General features: G+C 40.7%; 1 protein-coding gene across 6 annotated transcripts in view; it reads left to right on the top strand.

Moving 5' to 3' along the window:
• npas2 (neuronal PAS domain protein 2) overlaps positions 1–23,079 on the top strand; it is a 74,348-nt gene that overhangs the window by 23,603 nt on the left and 27,666 nt on the right. For 3 of the 6 annotated variants that reach the window (XM_021623182.3, XM_090192104.1, XM_021623183.3), the window contains exons 1-7: positions 546–1,207; positions 5,783–5,987; positions 8,969–9,025; positions 10,588–10,742; positions 16,510–16,601; positions 16,818–16,907; positions 18,736–18,856. In XM_021623182.3, coding sequence (XP_021478857.1) covers positions 5,932–5,987; positions 8,969–9,025; positions 10,588–10,742; positions 16,510–16,601; positions 16,818–16,907; positions 18,736–18,856 — 571 coding nt within the window. In that variant the 5' untranslated portion in view covers positions 546–1,207; positions 5,783–5,931. Of the gene's footprint in view, positions 1–545; positions 1,208–5,782; positions 5,988–8,968; positions 9,026–10,587; positions 10,743–16,509; positions 16,602–16,817; positions 16,908–18,735; positions 18,857–23,079 lie in introns of those variants that run through there. The other 3 variants (XM_036937284.2, XM_090192105.1, XM_090192103.1) reach the window with 1 other exon arrangement.

Consider the following 23,079-nt stretch of genomic DNA (forward strand, 5'->3'; position numbering starts at 1 on the left):
AGTCAGAACATTTCGGGAACATGAACTTTCTTAACCAAGCTGTAGGTCATGTAACTCTTTGTTACATGCAATATGTTTTGTGGACTTCACCGGACAGTGGTTGCTCTCCGGTTTTGTGATGAAACAAAGATGTGGATTTATTCTGCCACTGGGTCTTCTTATTGTCTCGGCCTTAGGCCTTTTTATCTCGGCCTTAGGCCTTTATATCACGGTGGCAAGGCATATGAACTAACACGCTATAGAGCAAACAATGCAATTTTGACATGTTGTAATATGGCTTTTTTCTGTATTGTAGCTCTACTGCAGTTAGGGCAAGATATTTTATTAGAATAGACCTAAGAATTGTGAAAATAATTTCCCCTTGTACAGTATGTTGGCCTACTGCAAAGACTGGTAAAATGTCATTCATCTTCATCTCAGAACTTTTCAGGATCAAATTGTAATTACAATATTTGATAGACAACCTAACCTGATTTGTCACCATGTCATGAATTTCCAGCCTACAGGCTACATGAAACAGGTAACACGAAGGTGAGGCCTCAATTGTATACGTCATTAGCAACGTTACTATAAACGTTATTACAGTGATCGGGAGCCAAAACCATTGAGAGCAAACCTCGAACCTATCAGAGATACTACATGTCCCGCTCTCTACCCCATGATGTTGGCTACAACGTTTAATGGAATAAACTCGGCACTGAAAAGAATACATACGTTCGAATTCAGAATAATGTGACCTAAATGCCGTTCAAGTGTTAGTATTATCCGAACTATTATTTTTCTCACTATGTATACTCCTAGTCGTGTGTTGTACAGCCGGTTGCTAATGATGTCCTTAGCTAAGTATTGAGCTACCGACTGACCTACTTTCCCTGTTCGCAGCGGCTCAGTCCTGTTTACAAGGGACTGCCAACGGAGGTTGAGTGGTAGAGGAAAACAGACAGAGCATAGACCTGAAAACGATTACTCCCGAAATCTTGTACAGTGTATGTACCGAATAGGGATTGTTACATGAATCGGATTTCGAATGATACTTAGGCAGCGTATGTATGCAATAATTTATGGTCTTTTCGCGATGCGTTTGTGGTGAGTCAAGCTTAGGATAGTCTACTTGGCTCAGTGAATTGCACGGTAGGCTATGTGGGAAAATGAGTACCGACAAAAGTAAAGTATGGATCTTTATGTCAACTAAAGTCTTGTTTTCAAGGTATGTAAAATGTTTATGTCCTTTGCATTTTTTGTCACTCTAGTCTTGTGATAATGAAAACGTTTACCGGTTGGGTTTGCTTCCATTTTGGATGAATAGATCTGTAGGCTACTGCTTCTAACTAACGGTGTCAAAATACAAATAAAGTAGGCTAACTATTATCAATGTTAATTTATATGCATTATATGTCGTTTTCATAGAGAATTGTTATATGTCCTTTGTGTATTCCCCAACGTAGTTATTAATTTTCTTAACAGGCTCCATGACAGTTCAGCTCACTGGTAGCCTATAGATTTACGAGTAGAGCGTGTCCTTGCAAGTGTATGAGTTGTCTGTTTTGAGAAACATCGTTTTAAAACCATGTTTACGTTGATTAGAACATAGTGCTTTTGGCACTTGCATGGTAACTGATTGGTTGAGGAGGCTTAGTGCCTTGTCAAATCATGTCTGGTCAATTAATCAAGTGAGGAATCTTGAAGTTATTTAAATGATGTATTTTGGGAACTTCCAGTAGGGCTTTTAGCAAGCTCTGAATATAGCTCAGTGACTTGTCATCTGAGGAGTGTAATATAAATGTACCTACAATTGCTGTACAATACTTCATGTAAATGTTGCATTTGCAAATATTTAAATTTTGATGAATTTTCACATCATGATTTGAAAGGTTTGACATCTGTCATTTGACATTTCCATATAATAATTTGTCTTCTTCTGTCAGCAGCCTAAGTAGATGGTTAGCTAAGTAGGCCTAGTGTATGAAACCATATGAATTAATTATCTGCCAATGTAATTTTCCCCCAGTTTAGTCAGGGGACATTATTATTTCTTCACCTCAGTGGATGTTGGTTGGAGGAGAAGGTCAGTGAGTGCGTGAGATGTCCCTCCCATTGTTTGGCTTAGGGAGCCAATGGAGGTGAATCTCTCTGATGTTGTTTCCTTTTCACTCAAGACAGGGTTTAGTTAGTTGACTAGTTTAATCATGGAGACGCACATTGATCCAGGAAGTAAAGTCAACGATTAATTCTCTTTCCAGATTGATGGTTGTCACTACAAAAAATGAGCTTTTTTGGTATTATTTTAACATTAAGCTTAGGCATAAGGTTAGCAGTGTGGTTAAGGTTAGGGTTTGGGTTAGGGTTAGGTTTAAAGTCAGAATTTAAGAAAATAAATTGTAGAAATACTATGCAGGGTTTAGCCATAATGATTACTTTGTAGCTGTGGTAACTAATGACGACCCAGATTGATTGGCGGTATTGGTTTGTAAAGGCTAAGTGAATCTATGATAAGAAATGATCGTGAGCCAGAAAAAAACCCTGGGCATATTATGTTGTGTTTCTAAAGAACATTTGGCACCCTATAGGCTAGTTCTACATTTATCACAAATCATGACCAAGTTGAGTTTTTTTTACATTTCAAATTACACTAATTCAAGATTTAAATATTACAGTAAAAGTGTTACAAGAATCCTACTTAGTTGAGGAGTAAATTATGGCTTTGAATCTATTATTCATGAGGCCACGTAGGCTTGTCCAAAAACAAAGCTGAAGACAAGTAGAAAATATGAGCCTAATATAATTTAGACCGGGGTAATGTAGATTGGGGAAAACACTGGCATTACATATCGCAGAAACATCACATTATGATTGGTTTGTGTTGAGAGTCAAGTACAATGAAATCACCCCCTCGACCCTTAAAGTATATATCATCAGCCCGAAACACTTCATGTCATATGTGTTTAGTCTCACATTCTCTTTTCCTGTTTTCACCGTATGTGTCACTGACACTTCAGCCTAGATTTACTAACCTTATGCCATCTTGGCCACCTCTCACCTCTCATGGAATTACATCCTTGATGAAGACTTAAATACGTCACCTTTTTTATGAAAGGGTTCAGATCTATGACCAGCAGCTCCCGCCCAAACCATTCTCAGCAGTGATATCTTGACAGGTGTAAGAGTTAAAACATTGTAAGATTAAAGATGGCTGCTTCAATAGAAATTATAACTCTCTGAATGTGTGTCTGTGTGAAGGTGAACCATTGACAGTGTGAATATACTATTGCATGGCTTTTCAATAAAGGGAAACATCACAATTGGAAACACTTATCTTTCTCCATCTTTTTACTACAAAACATAGAAATGCACCATTTTCACATATGTTGATGTTGGGGTGGTGCTGGAGATGATGAATATGAAGTTCAAAATTGTGATGTTTCCCTTTAAGGAAACAACCTGAAATACGGAATTATTGATTCATTCTTTGACACAGGCATGAGGTAAAGTCGAGACTTGATTGAAAAACCCCTCAACAACAAAAGGGAAGATTAAAGCTGAAGTAGGTATCAATTGTGCCTAAAATATAATCTTTGAGTTAAGCGAACCCTCTGAGTAATGAAGGGAGCCATAGTAAAGATTTATTGTGCATAATCTTATTGGGCATGGTGACAAGCAGCAGGCACCATCAAGAAACCATTTTCATGTCAGTGTCATAAATACCATAAAGTGTTTTGGTTAATTTGTTGAGCTTTGAAATGTATTATGAGAAAAAAATGTGTTTTTTATGGCTCATCATTTTATCACAGTTTACAACTCTTATTGGATTTTCCTTTCAGTTTTCCTCGCCTGAGCGCATGGATTTCATTTAGATGAAGAGAGCTATGTGAAATGTAATATCCATGTTGGCCCCTTCTCAGGCCGCTTCTGTATGTCAGTCAGTGAACGTATGGAATAAGAACTGGGTCTCGGCCCAATGGAAATGGGCACAGAGTCACCATTCTCAGACATCCTGAACCGCAAAGAACGGAAAATGGCCACCAACTGTCATAATTACACAGACATAATATATATATATATTTTAAACATTTCCAGCCCACAGACCTCTATTCTTTTAATTGGAGTAAAGGAAAGAATGATGTGTTGTTCCCCCACTCAAGATTATTGGAAAGATTTTTGCATGGAATACTATCTTGGTGTAAGAGTGGATCTTGGTTCATTGGTTTCATTGAATTTGATCGAAAAGGTTGGTGCCTGCTGTAGTTTACTACATCTGAAAGTGGAAGATGGAAAAGGAGGGTATCTCAGATTTTAAAGAAGGGAAAGGGGGATACCTAGTCAGTTGCATAACTGAATGCATTCAACAGAAATGTGCCTTCCGCATTTAACCCAACCCCCCTGAATCAGAGAGGTGCAGGGGGCTGCCTTAATCTACATAATCAGCACCTGGGGAGCAGGTGTTGTTAACTGCCTTTCTCAAGGGCAGAACAGCAGATTTTCCCACCTTGCCAGCTCAACGATTTGAACCAGTAACCTCTAAATTACTAGCCCAATGCTCTTAACCTCTAGGCTATGATTCAGACACTGCAGACCTGAAGCTAAGATGAACGGGGTTCAATCATGGGGCTTAATAGTACATGGCTAATTAACTCTTTCATCTGACCTCAACATGTCAATCACATTCCTCTCGTTTAAACACATGGTTAATGGTTCCTCCTCGGTTGTATTTGATTTGATGGCTTCTGATTTACTTTTCTATTAGGGTTACATTTGCAAATGGACAAATGCTGTTTGAATTCCCAGAGATGTTACTCAAGTTTTTCTTTATATTTCGTGATGGGTTGAATGAGGTAACTCTTCCATTCTCTTTGTTAACAAAAGAGGTGTCTCTGCCTCTGGGATTTTTCTAGGTCAGTAGAGCTCCTCCCGCACGTAATGCTGCGTCCTCCGTGTTGAATTGCTGTGTCCAGGTGGTAATTTATGTTTACCACACTTCCTTTAATACATGCTGTTCACTGTTGGAAATCATGGCTAACAATGAATAATTGTTTTTTTCTGGTAATGTGTTCAATCACGGATATTATATTCACTGAGAAATGCACAGGATCTGGGTGGATAAATAATAGTTCTCCTTGTATTTTACAATAAACATAATACTTTTGTATGCATTTATTGTTGTTGTTTTTCACAAGCATAGCTGCTGACCTGTTGAACCCTCTACAACCACTGTGATTATTATTATTATTTGACCCTGCTGGTCATCTATGAACGTTTGAACATCTTGGCCATGTACTGTTAAAATCTCCACCCGGCACAGCCAGAAGAGCCTGGTTCCTCTCTAGGTTTCATCCTAGGTTCCTGCCTTTCTAGGGAGTTTTTCCTATCCACTGTGCTTCTACATCTGCATTGCTTGCTGTTTTGGGGTTTTAGGCTGGGTTTCTGTATAGCACTTTGTGACATCGGCTGATGTAAAAAGGGCTTTATAAATACATTTGATTGATTTAGCTCCAATGAAAGCTCAAAAGGAAGCATTAAAAAGTACACCTGTTCAGAAAATAATTGGAAATAGGATGACTTTCAAGTAGGTTTGGGGACTTGCTTGAGTGTGAATAAGAAAATACTGAGGGCAGTACTGTTGCTGGGCATAATACAGCTATGATACTTGAATTAAACTACTGCAGATTAATTAAGACACAGTAATTATCAGATGTATGTGTAATTGACATAGATATGCCATAACTACAGTAGACTCCCCCCCCCCCCCTTAATTCAAGCCCACTTTCTGTCTTATTATCCTCCCCAGGTTTTTGTATTTCTGTGGCGGACTCCTGGAGGAGGAGGTGGGCAGCAGCAGCAGGTGATCACTAGATTTTTCCTGGGAGTTTCAGTGCAGCTAGCGCGAATGGGATACATCAGACTTCAGATAGGGCCTGGCTGGGAGAGGGAGTAAGTATGGACAACCTTTCCGACTTTGGGTCCCTATGTCCGTCTAGCCGGAGGGAATGGGAGTGAGTATCTAGGCTACTTTTATTGTCTTTGTTGTGTTTTCTGTCACTGCTAAATACATGTGTTTGTATGGAGAAATACATTATATATACAAGAGTATGTGGACACCACTTCAAATGACTGGATTTGGCTATTTCAGCCATACCCGTAAACAAATATTGGAGCCATGCAATCGCCATAGACAAACATTGACAGTAGAATGGCCTTTCTGAAGAGCTCAGTGACTTTCAATGTGGCACCGTCATAGGATGCCACCTTTCCAACAAGTCAGGTTGTCAAGTTTCTGCCTTGCTAGAGCTGCCCCGGTCAACTGTTAGTGCTGTTATTGTGAAGTGGAAACGTCTAGAAACAACAACAGCTGCGAAGTGCTAGGCCACACAAGCTCACAGAATCGGACCGCCGAATTTTGAAGCGCGTAGCACGTAAAAATCATCTGTCCTTGGTTGCAACACTCACTACCGAGTTTTAAACTGCCTCTGGAAGCAACGTCAGCACAATAACTGTTCATCAGGAGATTCGTGAAATGGGTTTCCATGACCGAGCAGCCGCACATAAGCCTAAGATCACCATGTGCAATGCCAAGTGTCGGCTGGAGTGGTGTAAAGCTCACCGCCATTGGACTCTGGAGCAATGGAAACACATTCTCTGTGGTGATGAATCATGCTTCACCATCTGGCAGTCCGACGGACCAATTTGTGTTTGGCAGATGCCAGGAAAACGCTACTTGCCCCAATGCATTGTGCCAACTGTAAAGTTTGGTGGAGGAGGAATAGTGGTCTGGGGCTGTTTTTCATGATTCGGGCTAGGCCCCTTAGTTCCAGTGAAGGGAAATCTTAACACTACAGCATACAATGACATTCTTAACGATTCTGTGCTTCCAACTTTGTAGCACAGTTAGGGGAAGGCCCTTTCCTGTTTCAGCAATCCCCCCGTGCACAATGTGAGGTCCATACAGAAATGGTTTGTTGAGATCAGTGTGGAAGAACTTGACTGGCCTGCACAGAGCCCTGACTACAACCCCATTGAACACCTTTTGAAGGAATTGGAACGCCAACTGCGAGCCAGGCCTAATCGCCCCCACATCAGTGCCCAACCTCACTAATGCTCTTGTGGCTGAATGGAAGTAAGTCCCCACAGCAATGTTCCAACATCTAGTGGAAAGCCTTCCCAGAAGATTGGAGGGTGTTATAGCAGCAAAGGGGGTACCAACTCTATATTAATGGCCATGATTTTGGAATGAGATATTTGGCGAGCAGGTGTCCACATACATTTGGTCATGTAGTGTATGACTTACCGGAATACCCTACATTCTAACAATATACAGTGCCTTTAGAAAGTATTCACACCCATATACTTTTTCTACATTCTATTGTGTTACAGCCTGAATTTAAAATATTAAACCGACCTACACACAATACCACATAAAGTAAAATTGGAATTGTCTTTGTAGAAATGTTTACAAACAAAAAATGTGAAAAGTCTTGAGTCAATAATTATTCAACCCTTTTGTTATGGCAAGCCTAATTAAGTTCAGGAGTAAACATGTCATAATAATAAGTTGCATTGACTCAATCTGTGTACAATAATATTGTTTAACAATTTTTAAATGACTACCTCACCTGTACCCCACACATACAATTAATGACATGTAAGGTCCCTCAATCGAGCAGTGAATTTCAAATACAGATTCAACCACAAAGACCAGTTTTCCAATGCCTAGCAAATAAGAAATAAAAAAAACAGACATTGAATATCCCTTTGAACATGGTGCAGTTATTAATTAGACTTTGGATGGTGTATCAATACACTCATTCACTACAAAAATATAGGCGTCTTCCCTAACTCAGTTGCCGGAGAGGAAGGAAACCGCTCAGGGATTTCACCATGAGGCTAACAGTGACCTTAAAATAGTTACAGAGTTTAATGGCTGTGATAGGGGAAAACTGAGGATGGTAGTTACTCCACAACACTAACCTAAATGAAAGAGTGAGAAGAAGGAAGCATGTACAGAATAAAAACATTCCAAAACATGAATCGTGTTTGCAATAAGGCACTAAAGTAAAACTGAAAAAAAATGTGTCAAATAAAGTTAATTTATCACTGAGTACCACTCTTCATACAGTATGTTCATCATGTTATGGGTATGCTAGTCATCGGCAAGGATTTGGGAGTTTTTTTTTAGGATAAACTGGGAGACAAATTCACCTTTCAGCAGGAAAATAACCTAAAACACATGCCCAAATATACACTGGAATTGCGAACCAAGACGACATTGAATGTTCCAGAGTGTTACAGTTACAGTTTTGACTTAAATCGTCGTGAAAATCTATGGCAAGACATGAAAATGTCTAACAATGATCAACAACCAACTTGACAGAACTTGAAGAATTTTCAAAAGAATAATATTGGACAATCCAGTTGTGCGAAGTTCTTAGAGACTTACCCAGAAAGACTAATCACTGCTAAAGGTGATTCTAACATGTATTGACTCTGGTGTGTGAATAGTTATGTAAATTATATATTTATGTTTACATTTTCAATAAGTTAGCAAAAATGTCTAAAACATGTTTTCACTTTGTCATTACAAGGTATTGTGTGTAGATGGGTGATTATTATTTTTAAATGATATTTTATCCATTCTGAATTCAGGCTGTAACACAACAAAATGTGGAATAAGTCAAGGGGTATGAATACTTTCTGAATGCACTGTATGCAGGGATATACTTGGTCGACTACTGTACTATGTGAACACCCTAGAATAAAGCATCTGGGCACTTTTGGACCATAGTTGGAGACTGCTGTTGTATAAGATGACATTTTGAAGAATGGTTTACATTCCAAGGGTGTCTATCTCTGTTCATAATGTTGTATGGGAGAGGGGGATTTGTATCTGCTTTGTATCTATCTGTTGATGACTTTGGTGTTAATTCAGAGAAACAGCATTCCAACTGATTTCCCCCTCCCCTCTCCCTTCTCCCTCTAGCACCAGCAGCTGTGTGGACGATTTGATGGATGAAGATGAGAAAGACAGGGCAAAAAGGTATTCCACCACTGTGTGTGTGTGTGTGTGTGTTTAATGGTGGTGTGTCTGTGTGTAATAGTTGTGTGTGGGTTGTGTGTCTGTTTGTAATGGTTGTGTGTGAGTGTGTGTGTCCAATGAGAGACAGACGGTTGAGTGTAAGGACGAGAGACGAGGCAGACGGAGAAGTTCCCTACTTCAGCTTGTATGTGTTAATGAAAGGTCCTCTTGGCATGGCCCTACTTTGACATTCCATCTGTGAAGGTGTTTGCTTTCCTGATGTGAAGACTCTTCACACTTTCAGCTCTATAAACCTCAACACTTTCAGCACAAAGACAAGTGTTTCTGTGCCTAGACAGTTTACAAAATATCATAGGAAACTGTTAAATATAGTCAACAAGGTCAAGCCATTTTTTGCTTTTCAGTTATGATGCATACAAGCCTGACTGAAAGTAGACTTTTAAACCATTAGTCAGTGTATCAGTTTTCTGGTGGGTTCAGCTGGGGTCAGATTGTGTGGGGAGAATGGCAGCAAAAACTACAAGCACAAAAAAAGATATGTTTGTTTGTTTTAATGGTAGATTTTGTACATGCTCTGCTGTTGATATCAGAGTGTTTTCCATAAAAAATAAGTCCATATGGGATGAATCTTCAGAAACGTTTGCTTGTGATATCAGAAGGGATACGGTTGGGTTTCACTAGACTGTCATCCTTCTCTTAGCATCCTGCAAGCTGTTTTATGGTGGCTGAGGAATGAGTGAATTGTGATGGTGGTTATTTATTTGCAGCTGTCACTTCTTAGCTTGAGTGTGTTTAATAAATAAGAAGCTGTATGTCGAATCGTTGAGCTCGCAACTTCCACTGCATCTTTTGCGCATTAGCTACTGTCCTCAAATGCACTTCTTTATAAATCATTTATAAAGTGTATATGTTCAAAGTTTTAAATTACAATGAGTGTACAAAACATTAGGAATACTTGCTCTTTCCATGATGGACTGGCCAGGTGAATCCAGGTGAAAGCTATGATCCCTTATTGATGTCACCTGTTAAATCCACTTCAGTCAGTGTAGATTTTTATTTTATTTTACCTTTATTTAACCTTTATTTAACTAGGTAAATCATAGATGAAGATGATACGATAGGTTAAACAAGGATTTTTATGCTTTGAGACAATTGAGGAATGGATTGTGTATGTGTGCCATTCAGAGGGTGAATGGGCAAGACAAAATATTTAAGTGCCTTTGAACGGGGTATGGTAGTAGGTGCCAGGCGCACCGGTTTGAGTGTGTCAAGAACTGCAACGCTGCTGGGTTTTTCACGCTCAACAGTTTCCCTAGTGTATCAAGAATTATCCACCACCAAAGGACATCCAGCCAACTTGACACAACTGTGGGAAGCATTGGAATCAACATGGGCTAGCATCCCTGTGGAATGCTTTCGACACCTTGCCTGATGAATTTAGGCTGTTCTGAGGGCAAAAGGGTCTGCAACTCAATAGTAGGAAGGTGTTCCTAATGTTTTGTACACTCAGTGTAAAGGGTGAGAAATGTAATCCTGTACATTTATCATGTTTTCTATTAAAGGGCATCTCGTAACAAATCGGAAAAGAAAAGAAGAGACCAATTCAATGTGCTCATCAAGGAGCTGTGCACCATGCTGCAGGGCCAAGGTCATCCGCGCAAGATGGACAAGTCCACCATACTGCAGAGAACGATCAACTTCCTGCAGACACAGAAAGGTAGGAACGTGTAATGTAGTCGGCTGCGTCATTCCTCACATTGACGTTGGCCACCTGCTGACCTGTGTGTGTGGCGTCTAAAAAACAACCAGAAAACATCAACACTTGAACTTTTCCTAAAAGCTCTGACTTTGCTGATAGCTACTTTATTGAGGAAAAATGTACTTACATGTGGTTGTCCCACCTATCTTAAGATGAATGCACTAGCTGTAAGTCGCTCTGGATAAGAGCGTCTGTCTCCTAAGTGACTCAAATGTAAAATGCGTGTGCATGAGGCACTTGTGTCCTGCCCTACATAAAGAACATCACTGCTCCCAGAACGGGTGGGAAAAGAAGGAAGGAACTAGGAGGGTGGAGGGCATTAGCTGTCTAGTATAGTATTTGTTTGGACAGGAACATAGAGAAAAGAGAGGAGTTCTCCACTTCCCTACCAAGCTTGGCCCAGACAGACAGAACTTCAACTCACATGGAACCCAAACCGGCTGTGTGCGTGCGCCATCGTGCATACATGTATTTTGTTCCCCCACACCAAACGCGATCACGACACGCAGGTTAAAATATCAAAACAAACTCTGAACCAATTATATTAATTTGGGGACAGGTCGAAAAGCGTTAAACATTTATGGCAAATTAGCTAGCTAGCTTGCGCTTACTAGCTAATTTGTCCTATTTAGCTAGCTTGCGCTTACTAGCTAATTTGTCCTATTTAGCTAGCTTGCTGTTGCTAGCTAATTTGTCCTGGGATATAAACATTGAGTTGTTATTTTACCTGAAATGCACAAAATCCTCTACTCCTCCAATTAATCCACACATAAAACGGTCAACCGAATCGTTTCTAGTCATCTCTCCTCCTTCCAGGCCTTTTCTTCTCTTGACTTTATATTGTGATTGGCAACTTTCATAAATTAGGTGCATTACCGCCACCGACCTTGTTTATCTTTCAGTCACCCACGTGGGTATAACCAATGAGGAGATGGCACATGGGTACCTGCTTCTATAAACTAATGAGGAGATGGGAGAGGTAGGACTTGCAGCGCGATCTGCGTCACAAATAGAACTGACTTCTATTTTAGCCCTTGGCAACGCAGACGCTCATTGGCGCGCGCGTGGGTACAATAATTTAATAATATACATTTCTCAATTTATTTTGCAACGCTCGCTCACGTGACGCGAGCAGTGTAGTCAGTCTGTCAGTCTCCTGTCAGAATCAAGGTCACAGCTGTCAGTGTTTACGAGATGGCTTTTAGACAGAAACAGTCCCGATCTGGGATATTTCTTAACCGCTCTTCCACTTCTGTTATGCTTCTCCTATTTTATCTGAGAGATTGATCAGTTGGGTCTATTCAGAGGTATTCATCAGGATCCTTCTGCTACTAGCCGATTTAGCAGCGATGGTCCCCTGGATGTTGGTGTGTTTAGTCGACTGGCCGATTGTTTGGTCGATAGGCTGTTGGTCGACCATGATTTCTTTAGTTGAGCAGTAGAAAAAAATGTTTTTTTGATCATGGTGTACAAGACACCGGAGTTAGGAGACGAGAAAACAGCCCTTGCTATAATTGTCTAAGAAAAACGATGAGAGAGGAAACCCCAACTTAATTTGGTCTGTAATCAATAGCCTACAGTAACTGTTAAATGTGCCTGGCTTTATATATCATCCATACACAGTGCATTTGGAAAGTATTCAGACCCCTTGACTTTTTACACATTTTGTTACTCTACAGCCTTATTCTAAAATTCATGAAATAAAAAATGTTCCTCATCACTCTACACACAATTCACCATAAGGACAAAGCGAAAACATACAGTGCCTTGCGAAAGTATTCGGCCCCCTTGAACTTTGCGACCTTTTGCCACATTTCAGGCTTCAAACATAAAGATATAAAACTGTCTTTTTTTGTGAAGAATCAACAACAAGTGGGACACAATCATGAAGTGGAACGACATTTATTGGATATTTCAAACTTTTTTAACAAATCAAAAACTGAAAAATTGGGCGTGCAAAATTATTCAGCCCCTTTACTTTCAGTGCAGCAAACTCTCTCCAGAAGTTCAGTGAGGATCTCTGAATGATCCAATGTTGACCTAAATGACTAATGATGATAAATACAATCCACCTGTGTGTAATCAAGTCTCCGTATAAATGCACCTGCACTGTGATAGTCTCAGAGGTCCGTTAAAAACGCAGAGAGCATCATGAAGAACAAGGAACACACCAGGCAGGTCCGAGATACTGTTGTGAAGAAGTTTAAAGCCGGATTTGGATACAAAAATATTTCCCAAGCTTTAAACATCCCAAGGAGCACTGTGCAAGCGATAATATTGAAATGGAAGGAGTATCAGACCACTGCAAATCTACCAAGACCTGGCCGTCCCTCTAAACTTTCAGCTCATACAAGGAGAAGACTGATCAGAGATGCAGCCAAGAGGCCCATGATCACTCTGGATGAACTGCAGAGATCTACAGCTGAGGTGGGAGACTCTGTCCATAGGACAACAATCAGTCGTATATTGCACAAATCTGGCCTTTAAGGAAGAGTGGCAAGAAGAAAGCCATTTCTTAAAGATATCCATAAAAAGTGTTGTTTAAAGTTTGCCACAAGCCACCTGGGAGACACACCAAACATGTTGAAGAAGGTGCTCTGGTCAGATGAAACCAAAATTGAACTTTTTGGCAACAATGCAAAACGTTATGTATGGCGTAAAAGCAACACAGCTGAACACACCATCCCCACTGTCAAACATGGTGGTGGCAGCATCATGGTTTGGGCCTGCTTTTCTTCAGCAGGGACAGGGAAGATGGTTAGAATTGATGGGAAGATGGATGGAGCCAAATACAGGACCATTCTGGAAGAAAACCTGATGGAGTCTGCAAAAGACCTGAGACTGGGACGGAGATTTGTCTTCCAACAAGACAATGATCCAAAACATAAAGCAAAATCTACAATGGAATGGTTCAAAAATAAACATATCCAGGTGTTAGAATGGCCAAGTCAAAGTCCAGACCTGAATCCAATCGAGAATCTGTGGAAAGAACTGAAAACTGCTGTTCACAAATGCTCTCCATCCAACCTCACTGAGCTCGAGCTGTTTTGCAAGGAGGAATGGGAAAAAGTGTCAGTCTCTCGATGTGCAAAACTGATAGAGACATACCCCAAGCGACTTACAGCTGTAATCGCAGCAAAAGGTGGCGCTACAAAGTATTAACTTAAGGGGGCTGAATAATTTTGCACGCCCAATTTTTCAGTTTTTGATTTGTTAAAAAAGTTTGAAATATCCAATAAATGTCGTTCCACTTCATGATTGTGTCCCAGTTGTTGTTGATTCTTCACAAAAAAATACAGTTTTATATCTTTATGTTTGAAGCCTGAAATGTGGCAAAAGGTCGCAAAGTTCAAGGGGGCCGAATACTTTCGCAAGGCACTGTATATTTTTTTGTTTGTTACAGAAATACCTTATTTGCATAAGTATTCAAACACTTTGCTATGAGACTCGAAATTGAGCTCAATGAAAACAGGATTCACCTGATCATCCTTGATGTTTTCTACAACTTGATTGGATTCCACCTGTGGTAAATTCAATAATTGGACATGATTTTCAGTGGCAGGGACTGGGAGACAAGTCAGGATTGAGGGAATGATTAACGGTCAAGTACAACGATCCTAAGCACACAGCCAAGACAATGCAGGAGTGGCTTCAGGGCAAGTCTCTGAATGTCCTTGAGTGGCCCAGCCAGAGTCTGGACATGAACCCGATCGAACATCTCTGGCGAGCCCTGAAAATAGCTGTACAGCGACGCTCCCCATCCAACCTGACAGAGCTTGAGAGGATCTGCAGAGAAGAATGGGAGAAACTCCCTAAATACATGTGTGCCGCCAAGCTTGTAGCATCATACCCAAGAAGACTCAAGGCTGTAATCACTGCCAAAGGTGCTTCAAAAAAGTACTGAGTAAAATATCTGAATACTTATGTAAATGTGATATTTCCCTTTATTATAATTTATTACATTTGCAATAAATTAAAAAAACTTTTGCTTTGTCATTATGGGGTATTGTGTGTAGATTGTTGATGGGGGGAAAAAACGATTTAATCTATTTTAGAATAAGGCTGTAACGTAACAAAATGTGGAAAAAGTCAAAGGGTCTGAATACTTTCCAAATGAACTGTATATCTACAGAAATAAGACAGATGCTGCTTCTGTTGCCTGTGAGTGTTTGTTTAATAACCTACTGATCACCAATCCTCAAGCAACCACAACATGTCAGATAAACAATTTCACAAATGTGGCTGTTTTTAATTTCTGCTATGCTGTAAGAAAGGCTTTACACTTTTTTTGTTAGACCAGCCTCTCTGGTATTATTTATCATTTATTTGCTGTTGTTTACACTCTTCCAAATTGTCAGAAAAATTATATTTATAATAATAATCCTCCTTTTTCCTTGATGTCCTTCTTGTTATTATTACTATTATTATTATGATCATCATTATTATAATAATAAGTCATGTTATTATCATTAGTAGGCTTCGTATAGCAGCCTTGTATACCATCATCGAGCTATAAGCCTAAGAGCTCATCCTGTTTAGTCTTAGTAGCTTAACTAACTTAGGCCTATATTTCAATACTTTTATAGGCTACTGTATCAATCAATAATTTATTTGTTCATGTCATCACACAGCATAGGAGTCATTCATGATATGAAATGCAATCAAGCATTTTAGTTTTAAAATAAAATAACAAAGGGACATTACATAATTAGCGTAAACAATAAATAGGCCTAAACCTTTCCAATTCGAAAATTGCATTCACAAATGAATGCGACTGTTTTTAGTCTTTGCTGTAATAAAGGCTTTACAAAACACAATTACAACAGACCCTCTGGTACGCTTATTTATTCAGTGTTGTTTACATTGTTCCAAACAGTCAGAAAAATGATGTTGTCATCTAATAGATACTGTTTGGCAAACATAATATGCATGTGGAACTTGCTCCTTAGCTTATTTTTCTTGATCTCCAGTATTTTCCACAACTAGTAAAATGTATTCCACTCTTCAGACTTCCTCCTGAGCAACCAGTAAACATTCCCTCAATTCGAGTGTATTTGTCACATCCTCTGCATCTGATTTGCTGTCACTTGTTACTGTGTTCAGAGTTGTGTATTAACCAATTTATTGATGTGATTATGATATGTTATAGGCCAGGTCCTATTGGTTACGTGCATGTGATGCGTACATGTGTCACGTAAAGAGAGCAACGGTTGAGGGAATAGGGAATGTTTTTCCTAAACCAATGAGAGATTTTGGTAACATAACTTTTCAGTCAGAAATGGATGTAATTATGTTGCAGCTTCAGCAACACGAACAGCGTGATACACACTGTTGATGTTCTGTGGTGGTCGCTGCAGCAGGGAGGAGAAAGAGACAATAGGTGCTAGTCACACAGTCACTCACAGTTTTTTTTAACACGGCTCAGCAAGTCTGAGCCAGGCCCGGCACATTCAAATCAACTGCGGTCAAACGAGTCACGAGTGTGTCTTAATTATTGAATCAAACAGTTTGCTTAAAGCATCAGACAAGCTCAGTGCATATAGTTGATTTGATTAAAACACATAGGATGTGTCTAAAAATACACATTTTAAAATTTCAACAAATCGATTGGTTGAAAAAACAGATGATTTTTGGTCGACCAAGATTTATTTTTGTTGGGGACAGCAGTAGTGTCGTGCTAACAGATCTATCTAACCCCTATACTTGGCCTTATCCTCTGTTTCAGAAATCACAGCACAGACCGAGTCGTGTGAGATCCGGCAGGACTGGAAGCCTTCGTTCCTCAGTAATGAGGAGTTCACCCAGTTGATGCTGGAGGTAAAATCAGCTTAGCACCACGTTAATCTCCTCAGATATTAAATAAAGCCAAAGGACATCCTTCACTTGTACTGGAAGGAATACTGTATTTTGACATCCTGATGAACCGCTGTACGCCAGCACCAGCATTACCCATGATGCACCTCTGAAACAAATGTAGCACACAACAATTATAGTTGCTGGTATTAGAATAATCACTTTGTTTTCCTTCCACAGGCTTTAGACGGTTTCCTCATAGCACTAACTACAGATGGAAACATTATATATGTGTCCGACAGCGTGTCTTCACTCATTACCCATTTACCGGTGAGTGAGAGTTAGGCTGATCTAGCTCGTAACAGCATTGTTCTTTGTAACTTAATATTCATGTACAGTGGGGAGAATAAGTATTTGATACACTGCAGATTTTGCAAGTTTTCCTACTTACAAAGCATGTAGAGGTCTGTAATTTTTATAATGGGTACAATTCAACTGTGAGAGACGGAATCTAAAACAAAAATCCAGAAAATCACATTGTATGATTTTTAAGTAATTAATTAGCATTTTATTGCATGACATAAGTATTTGATCACCTACCAACCAGTAAGAATTCCGGCTCTCACAGACCTGTTAGTTTTTTTTAAGAAGCCCTCCTGTTCTCCACTCATTACCTGTATTAACTGCACCTGTTTGAACTCGTTACCTGTATAAAAGACACCTGTCCACACACTCAATCAAACAGACTCCAACCTCTCCACAATGGCCAAGACCAGAGAGCTGTGTAAGGACATCAGGGATAAAATTGTAGACCCGCACAAGGCTGGGATGGGCTACAGGACAATAGGCAAGCAGCTTGGTGAGAAGGCAACAACTGTTGGCGCAATTATTAGAAAATGGAAGAAGTTCAAGATGACGGTCAATCACCCTCGGTCTGGGGCTCCATGCAAGATCTCACCTCGTGGTGCATCAATGATCATGAGGAAGGTGAGGGATCAGCCCAGAACTACACGGCAGGACCTGGTCAATGACCTGAAGAGAGCCGGGACCACAGTCTCAAAGAAAACCATTAGTAACACACTACGCCATCATGGATTAAAATCCTGCAGCGCACGCAAGGTCCCCCTGCTCAAGCATGTCCAGGCCCGTCTGAAGTTTGCCAATGACCATCTGGATGATCCAGAGGATGAATGGGAGAAGGTCATGTGGTCTGATGAGACAAAAATAGAGCTTTTTGGTCTAAACTCAACTCGCAAATGCAAATGCAAATGAATTACTTAAAAATCATACAATGTGATTTTCTGGAATTTCGTTTTAGATTCCGTCTCTCACAGTTGAAGTGTACCTATGATAAAAATTACAGACCTCTACGTGCTTTGTAAGTTGGAAAACTTGCAAAATCGGCAGTGTATCAAATACTTGTTCTCCCCACTGTATATTAAAAGAGCTGCACAGTAAACAAGGATATAGATTAAATCTTGCAACCACCATGTTTCTGATTGTATCATGCGTTAAACGTTAAGCTTCCAAGGCCTCTCGAGTAGCACAAAGGTCTAAGGCACTGCAACGCAGTACTAGAGGCGTTACTACAGATCCGGGTTCGATCCCGAGCTGTGTCGCAGCCGGCCGTGACCGTGAGACCCATGAGGCGGCGCACAATTGGCCCAGCGTCATCCGGGTTAGGGGAGGGTTTGGCCGGCTGGGATGTTCTTGTCCCATTGCTCTCTAGCGACTCCTTGTGGCGGCTGGGTGCATGAACACTGACTTCGGTCGCCAGCTGTACGGTGTTTCCTCCGACACATTGGTGCGGCTGGCATCCGGGTTAAGTGAACAGTGTGTCAAGATGCAAAGCGGCTTGGCGGGGTGGTGAGGCCTTCGACCTTCGACTCTCCTGAGGCCATGCTGGAGTTGCAGCGATGGGACAAGACTGTAACTACCAATTAGGGAGAAAAAAGGGGTAAAAAAAGTACCCACAAAAAATTACTTTATGATCTAAATATACTAATTCAAATCAGTGTATACCATATTGCAATTGGGACACTAACTATGGTATGTAATACAGTATCTTATAATATGACTGTGATATGACATGTGCATGCATGGACAATGATGGGCCATAGACACTGACTTCTTCCCACCTTTTATCCTTTTGTATCAGTCAGATATGGTGGACCAAAATATCTTGAACTTTCTCCCTGAGCGTGAGCATGGGGAGGTCTATAAGCTGCTATCATCCCACATGCTGATGACTGACCCCATCTCTGCTGACTTCCTAGACAGTGAGTATTTAGTCCTCCTCTTCACTCCCTCAGTACTGAACCCATATTTCTTCTTCACTCCCTCAGTACTGAACCCATATTTCCTCTTCACTCCCTCAGTACTGAACCCATCTTTCCTTCTTAGTACTGAACCCATCTTTCCTCTTCAATCCCTCAGTACTGAACCCATCTTTCTTTCTCAGTACTGAACCCATATTTCCTTTTCACTCCCTCAGTACTGAACCCATATTTCCTCTTCACTCCCTCAGTACTGAACCCATCTTTCCTTCTTAGTACTGAACCCATCTTTCCTCTTCAATCCCTCAGTACTGAACCCATCTTTCTTTCTCAGTACTGAACCCATCTTTCTTTCTCAGTACTGAACCCATATTTCCTTTTCACTCCCTCAGTACTGAACCCATATTTCCTCTTCACCCCCTCAGTACTGAACCCATATTTCCTCTTCACTCCCTCAGTACTGAACCCATCTTTCCTTCTTAGTACTGAACCCATATTTCCTCTTCACTCCCTCAGTACTGAACCAATATTTCCTCTTCACTCCCTCAGTACTGAACCCATCTTTCCTTCTTAGTACTGAACCCATCTTTCGTCTTTTGTACCTCAGTACTAATTCCATATTTCTTTCTCAGTACTGAACCCATATTTCCTCTTCACTCCCTCAGTACTGAACCCATCTTTCCTTTTCACTCCCTCAATACTGAACCCATCTTTCCTCTTCACTCCCTCATTATTGAACCCATCTTTCCTCTTTTCTCCTTCAGTACTAAACCAATCTTTCTTTCTCAGTACTGAACCCATATTTCTTCTTCACTCCCTCAGTACTGAACCAATATTTCCTCTATACTCCCTGAGTACTGAACCCATTTTCCTTATTAGTACTGAACCCATCTTTCCTCTTCACTCCCTCAGGTCTGAACCCATCTTAACTCTTTTCTACATCAGTACTAAGTCCATCTTTCTTTCTCAGTACTGAACCCATATTTCCTCTTCACTCCCTCCATACTGAACCCATCTTTCCTCTTCACTCCCTGAGTACTGAACCCATCTTTCCTCTTCACTCCCTGAGTACTGAACCCATCTTTCCTCTTCACTCCCTCAGTACTGAACCCATATTTCCTCTTCACTCCCTCCATACTGAACCCATCTTTCCTCTTCACTCCCTCCATACTGAACCCATCTTTCCTCTTCACTCCCTGAGTACTGAACCCATCTTTCCTCTTCACCCCCTCAGTACTGAACCCATCTTTCCTCTTCACTCCCTCAGGTCTGAACCCATTTTTCCTTGTCAGTCAATCAGTACTGGGTCGATCTCCAGCTCTGGCATCACCAGGGATGCTTAGCTTAGGAGATGTCTGGATAGAGATGTCTGTGTATTTCACAATAGTGTTGTTTGATGAGACGTTTGAAATGTTCTTACCTATCTCCGAGTGTCTTGGACTCTTGTATTTAAACAAAATGTTTTCACCTTTATTTAACCAGGTAGGCAAGTTGAGAACAAGTTCTCATTTACAATTGCGACCTGGCCAAGATAAAGCAAAGCAGTTCGACACATACAACGACACAGAGTTACACATGGAGTAAAATAAACATACAGTCAATAATACAGTAGAAACAAGTCTATATACGATGTGAGCAAATGAGGTGAGATAAGGTGGTGGCAAAGTAAATACAATATAGCAAGTAAAACGCTGGAATGGTAGATTTGCAGTGGAAGAATGTGCAAAGTAGAAATAAAAATAATGGGGTGCAAAGGAGCAAAATAAATAAATAAATAAAATAAAATAAATACAGAAGGGAAAGAGGTAGTTGTTTGGGCCAAATTATAGGTGGGCATCACTCTTGGTGATGACACCAAGAATCCAAGTCATCTGTGCTGTATAATCAGAGAGTCAGTCCATCACCATATTAATTAGATTTTACATAAATATTATGGGTGGCATTTAACCAACATTTACACTTTAATTATATTGTTGTTCATCCACAGGTCTAAACTAGGGTCACTGAATGAAAGTTAGTAATGCTTTGTTTTTCTTATTGGCATTATGTTGCAGAACAATTATTCATAAGCATTTGTACCAGCCTCCTATTTTGTCCTGTAGCTGTGCTTTGTTTTGCTTAATTGAATGCACTACAGCAATGAACAGGGCTGTGGTGACCTTTTATTTCTTTTGATGTTGGCTATTTCACTTTTATGAGCGATATCCCCATGAATTATACATCAAACCATGCAGTGGCCCAACAGTCACACGCCACAGCCTTCAAAACAAACAGCGATTTTATGCCAACATTGGGAAAGATTCTGTTTGACAAAGTGTTAAATCTCTCCTGTAGGCATTCATCCAGTTCTATTGTATTTACATGACTAATTCCTCTGTGTGTTAGGAATTCACACTCTACTGTACTGAACCTCACACCTCTGCCCTGCAGTCCTGATACTGAATTGACCGTGAATATAGGGCAGGTTGCCATGTTTGGTGCTGCCAGTTTATTGGATTGCTGGACACTGTGGTCCTATGATTAGTCCTTTAGCTAATAATAGTAGTTAGCCTAGCAGTGTGGTTAGGAGTTTTAATCACTGTAGCTTCAGTAATACTGTATCTAGGGCTCGAGACACTGAGCTTAATCCCATGCTACAATTGTTCTCTTCTGAGAAAGAGACTGATGTGGAATCATCTAGGTCTATGTTTAGAACTATAGGAATACAAAGCATAGAAAACTATTGTAGACGCTACTGTGTCTGGAATAATCATAATTTTCTCCTAGCCTCATTAACAGGCAGTTCCTGCATTTATCTTTCATCTCCTTTCTTTCGTTAAAAACAATACTGCTTCTCCTGCTCAACACACAAATAGTTTTGGAAGTCAGCTATCTTCTTGGTTGACGTGTTACTATCATTCTGTTGAAGAAGAGCTATGGGAATGTTTGTTGCGCTGAGTTGAGTGTTCATCAATAATACATACATTATGTGCACTGCACTCCCACCTGAGGACAAAGGAGCTCTCAGGTACTTATGAACGCCTAGCTACTCTTGGATAAGTGAACTCAGATACTTGACTCGGAGCTTATGGTACCACAGAGGAAGCATTTTACTTAATTTAATCCCGTTAGATATGTGTAATAATGGAGTGATGATATCATTCTTGGTTTAATAAGGAACCTTTTTTCCTTTGCACTTTAAATCCCAAATGTGTGTGTCATTCTATACAGATGTTTGCAAATGTATTAAAAATACAAATCGGAATTATATCATTTACATAAGTATTCAGACCCTTAACTCAGTACTTTGTTGAACCACCTTTTGCAGCAATTACAGCCTCGAGTCTTCTTGGCTATGACTCTGCAAGCTTGGCACACCTGTATTTGGGGAGTTTCTCCCATTCTTCTCTGCAGATCCTCTTGAGTTCTGTCAGGTTGGATGGGGAGCGTCGCTGCCCAGCTATTTTCAGGTCTCTCCAGAGATGTTCGATCGGGTTCAAGTCCGGGCTCTGGCTGGAACACTCAAGGACATTCAGAGAATTGTCCCAAAGCCACTCCTTCGTTGTCTTGGCTGTGTGCTTAGGGTTGTTGTCCTGTTGGAGGGTGAACCTTCACCCCAGTGTGAGGTCCTGAGCGCTTTGGAGCAGGTTTTCATCAAGGATCTCTCTGTACTTCGCTCTGTTAAACTTTCCCTTGATGCTGACTAGTCTCTCAGTCCATGCCTCTGAAAAACCTCCCCACAGCATGATGCTGCCACCATGCTTCACCATAGGGATGGTGCCAGGTTTACACCAGATGTAACGCTTGGCATTCAGGCCAAATAGTTAAATCTTGGCACCATCCCTACAGGGAAACATGGTGGTGGCAGCATCATGCTGTGGGGATGTTTTTCAGCGCCTTTTTCAGTGCCTTTTGGCAAACTCCAAGCAGGCTGTCATGTGCCTTTTACTGAGGACTGGCTCCCGTCTGGACACTCTACCATAAAGGCCTGATTGGTGGAGTGCCTCAGAGATGGTTGTCCTTCTGGAAGTTTCTCCCATCTCCACAGAGGAACTCTGGAGCTCTGTCAGGGTAACCATCGGGTTCTTGGTCACCTCCCTGACCAAGGCCCTTCTCCCCTGATTGCTTAGTTTTCCCAGGCGGCCAGCTCTAGGAAGAGTCTTGCTAGTTCCAAACTTCTTCCATTTAAGAATGATGGAGGCCACTGTGTTCCCAGGGACCCTTCCCCAGATCTGTGCCTCGACACA

This window comes from Oncorhynchus mykiss, chromosome 12 (assembly GCF_057628025.1).
Source record: "Oncorhynchus mykiss isolate SJ-2025 chromosome 12, ASM5762802v1, whole genome shotgun sequence".
Classification (NCBI taxonomy): Eukaryota; Metazoa; Chordata; class Actinopteri; order Salmoniformes; family Salmonidae; genus Oncorhynchus; species Oncorhynchus mykiss.